The sequence below is a fragment of the Aegilops tauschii genome, chromosome 3, assembly GCF_002575655.3.
Source record: "Aegilops tauschii subsp. strangulata cultivar AL8/78 chromosome 3, Aet v6.0, whole genome shotgun sequence".
NCBI lineage: Eukaryota > Viridiplantae > Streptophyta > Magnoliopsida > Poales > Poaceae > Aegilops > Aegilops tauschii.
This window is the reverse complement of record NC_053037.3, coordinates 871,762-876,057: the sequence shown is the minus strand read 5'-3', so window position 1 is coordinate 876,057 and position 4,296 is coordinate 871,762. Positions and strand designations below refer to the sequence as shown.

The window sequence follows — 4,296 nt, the reverse complement described above, 5'->3', positions numbered from 1 at the left end:
CCATTGCAAGAGTCAGAGTCGGTTTTTGGGGCGGGCTATCCATAATGCTGAAGATCCTCTACAAAAAATAAAATAAAATCGACGGATCCAAGATATGATTTTCTTATTCTATATAAGGTAATGAAATCACAAATATTAATCACATCCTTCCTTGTAAAAAATGAGGATTCTTTAGCTACTATACTATACTAGTAATAATTCATTCAAGAGGAGGATGAGCAATGGGCATGTGGCACCGGGGGCAAATCCGTCAATCTCCATCGCCCACCGCTGCCGTGGACTACCCACGCATCACCATCACCGGCCACCCCCCGCCTCCGCCGCCGCCGCCGCCGCCGCGTCTCCGGCGACCACCGCCCCCGAAATGCCGCACCCTTCTCTTCTGCGCCGTCTCCTCACCCGGCGCCGCGTGGTCCTCGCCTGCGCTGCCGTCACCGTGCTCGCGGCGGCCGCGGCTCTGCTTCTGGCTGCTCCGACCACCGAGGTCCCCGGCCGCGCCTTGCTCGTGGCTGGCGCCCGCCTCCACCCCAGGCCCCGTGCCGCCGCGGCGGGGCGCTCCCCGGACGACGCCCCCTCGCCCTCGCTGCCGCCGCCCCCTCCCCTCAATGCCAAGGTGCGTGCCGAGATTCCGTCGCAGAGATTATTTTTGTGCTCCCCAAGTTCATAATGCAGATCTGAAAAAGCGGTTGAAATGCAGTCAAAATCTGGCTTTACCTGCATAACTCTTGCTGAACATATAATCCTTAATTATGAGTTGAAATGTTGGACTTTGGGTGATTTGAACCAGTTATAATGAGCCTGCATATGGGATGGATAGGAGAATGTGATGCAGTTGGATCTTGGATGGATCTGAGCATTCAAAATGAACTGTTTGTTTTGCTTCGCAGGTCCGTTTGCCATCTAAGATATCACCGGCCCCTTCCATGTTTTCTGCGCCGGTGCCTTCGCCGGTGGAGAATTTTGATGATGGATCAACAGAGGAACCCGAGCATCCTGATATGAAGGTATTTTTGCTTTTCTCTGCAATTTTTGCTTCTCTTGGGGTAAGACATATGCTGATGTACAGTAGGAAGGTTAGCATGCTGTGCTATGTTTTTTATACGCATAGAGTATCCGTATGTCTTATTATAGCCTCTAATTAAAAGTTACTGATTCGCTAGGAAAATCCACTGAAGGAATCGGCCCCTTTTCTCCAGGAGGTACATATCTAGTGCTGGGTAGACTTTTTTTTAGCAATTGAAACTTCTAATTTTAACCTTTGCAATTGTGAAGCCCATTTCCAGTGGTCCTCCTACAAGGAGGTCTGACGTCAGCGAAGACCTTGACGAGAGTGGAAATGCAGAACCGCCTTCAAGGCCAGAGGTTAGGGATTTACCCCTTGTGTGATGCAATTTCTATATTCAGCATCTGGAGTCGACATGGTAAAATTATTTGTTGAACTGTCGATTTAGCAGATGCCGCTTTGGTCAACGAAGGCAGATGAAGAACTTATATATGCAAAGAAAGAGATTGCCGATGCGCCATTGGTAGTTGGTGACCCTGATTTGTATGCACCTCTATTCAGGAACATATCTGTCTTTAGGAGGTAAGGCGCTGGTTTGCCTTCATATTCTCTAGCTATAATTGGTACGTACCAGCCTGTAAAGTATGAACCCACTCATCTAACTGCCCAGTTATATGTAGGCAACTTTCTTGTTCGGTCATTTTGCCCGTAAAATGAAATAATGTTTAATTTTCTTCAGTTCGGTAGATGGTTTATTAAATTACTTTCAACTTATGCTTGTAGGAGTTATGAACTGATGGAGAGGCTTCTTAAGGTTTTCATATATCATGATGGAGCAAAACCAATTTTTCATTCTCCGGAGTTGAAGGGCATCTATGCGTCCGAGGGATGGTTTATGAAACTCATGGAGGCAGATCAGAATTTTGTTGTCAGGGATCCAAACAGAGCGCACCTGTTCTATCTGCCGTATAGCGCTCGACAGCTGGAGCATAATCTTTATGTGCCTGGATCAAATACACTCGACCCGCTGTCTATATTTATGAAGAATTACATAGATATGATCTCTGCTAAGTTTCCGTACTGGAATCGGACGAAAGGCGCCGATCATTTTTTTGTTGCTTGCCATGACTGGGTATGTTTCGTCACATGCCTGCATATTTATCTTTGAAGAGTCACTTAAATAAAATCAGACGACTGTTTATAATTACAAGTGAAATCAGTATCTTGTTACTGACACGAGGTCTTTTTTGCAGGGACCTTACACGACCAAATTACATGACGAATTGCGGAAAAACACCATCAAAGCTCTCTGTAACGCAGATGTCTCAGAAGGGGTTTTCATCCGTGGAAGGGACGTGTCCCTTCCAGAAACATACCTCAAGTCTGCAAGGAGACCTGTGAGAGATATCGGCGGAAAGCCAGCGGCCGAGAGATCTATCCTGGCCTTCTTTGCAGGGCAGATGCATGGCCGTGTTCGGCCCGTCCTTGTCAAGTACTGGGGAGGCAAGGACGCGGACATGCGGATATACACCCGGATCCCACGCCAAATCACTCGGCGGATGAACTATGCCAAGCACATGAAGTCGAGCAAGTACTGCATCTGTCCAATGGGGTACGAGGTGAACAGCCCCCGGATCGTGGAGGCGATCTACTACGAGTGCGTCCCGGTGATCATCGCCGACAACTTTGTGCTCCCGTTTGACGACGCGCTTGACTGGACCGCGTTCTCCGTGGTGGTGGCAGAGAAAGATGTACCCAGGCTGAAGGAGATCCTGCTGGCGATCCCGGAGAGCAGGTACATAACCATGCGGTCCAATGTGAAGAAGGTGCAGAGGCACTTTCTGTGGCACACGAAGCCCGTCAAGTACGACATCTTCCACATGATCCTGCACTCGGTTTGGTTCAGCCGGGTGAACCAGGTGCACCAAGTAGAGCAGTAACAGTAGAGCACTATAGTCATCTTCCACCTTCAGGTAAGCTCTTTAGTCTGAAGAAAGCAAGGAGGTGATGTAACCTGACCTCGATAGACACTTGTAGTATTCTAATTGTAACCCGATCTATACTCTGCCTTGCAAAGAAAAAGGAGAGAAAATTACAGAGTTGAGCTCCTGACATTACTGAATGTGGCGACAGAACATTTACATGTGGATGTATAGGTCGAACCAACTAACAGAAACATATAACTTTCACATTATTATTGACCTGATTATTGACATGTGCATGGGTCGAATCAACTAACAGAGACAGAGACATATGACCAGTAAGATCCTGAACCTAAGGTCGTAACTGCAAGTGATTCATCTAGGTGAAGATCTCTCTTTTTACTTGAAGCAGTAAGATCCACTAAATTTCACAGTCCAGCACAACAACTTTAAAATGAGCCTAAGGTCGCCTAACCAAAATTTGATTATCTTCATTTGTGCTAACCAGTTTTTTTTGCTACTGTTCTATAGTAGATTACAATTTATCTGAGCACAGCATGGTTCAGGAACAGAGGTATAAATGCCTTTCTTTTGATTGGAGATCTTTTTTTCTTTCTGTTTTTAGACAGTGTAGATGCATGCTTTATCATTTTGGATTTTCTTAGCCTCCCATTTGATATGTTCCATAGTTTCTTTTGTTTGTGGGAGTTAATTTTTTTCTGTTTCTGGAGACTCTGTCATTTGCAAACAATACTAAAATTCAGGAACTGAGACAAATGTGTGCTTCATTTGTTAAGAGTTGAATGGCATATTCCATTAGCCTCCCTGTTGATATGTCCTGGGTTCTTGTATGTTCCCTCAACATTTATGCGACCTCAAACAATACTATATATAAATTCTTTTTTTTTTTTTGCGGGGATACTATATATAAATTCAGTAGGAGACTGATGGCTCAGCATTTTTTTGTTGGCAAAACAATACGTACTACAATTCATTCAGTATCTGATAACAATACTATATGCTCATTCAGTAGAACAAATATGGAAGAAAGATATCTGATAACAATGGTTTTGGAACTGTACACTATGGTTGTAAATCAGAGAAATATTCAGGAAATATCACAATAGTATAGGCATGGTCTTCTTTACATCTTGGTACCCCAATAGTTACGTGTTGACACATTTATATTATTTTTTTGCGAATCGACACATTTATATATGCAACTCAACAAATACTGTTGGAGACATAGACTTGTTTTAGTAGATGGGCGCACCCAAATTTGGCAATACGTATGTACCTGCTGTCAACTGAGCACACTATCAATGTAAAAGTTCAGTTTCTTTCTATAAAATGCATGATATTTTAAAAACC

General features: G+C 44.5%; 1 protein-coding gene across 2 annotated transcripts; it reads left to right on the top strand.

Annotated features, from left to right (window-relative positions):
- The first annotated feature begins 214 nt into the window (after positions 1 to 214).
- LOC109769161 (probable glycosyltransferase At3g07620) lies at positions 215 to 3,197 on the top strand. 2 transcript variants are annotated; one of them, XM_020327911.4, is made up of 7 exons: positions 215 to 613; positions 888 to 1,004; positions 1,161 to 1,199; positions 1,273 to 1,362; positions 1,455 to 1,585; positions 1,787 to 2,135; positions 2,257 to 3,197. In XM_020327911.4, exons 1-7 carry the CDS (start codon positions 215 to 217, stop codon positions 2,941 to 2,943), a joined length of 1,812 nt encoding a protein of 603 aa, XP_020183500.2. In that variant the 3' UTR covers positions 2,944 to 3,197. The 2 variants fall into 2 exon arrangements, with proteins under 2 accessions (XP_020183500.2, XP_040259058.1); XM_040403124.2 differs by having other exon boundaries at positions 365 to 613; positions 1,452 to 1,585.
- The last annotated feature ends 1,099 nt before the right edge of the window (positions 3,198 to 4,296 follow it).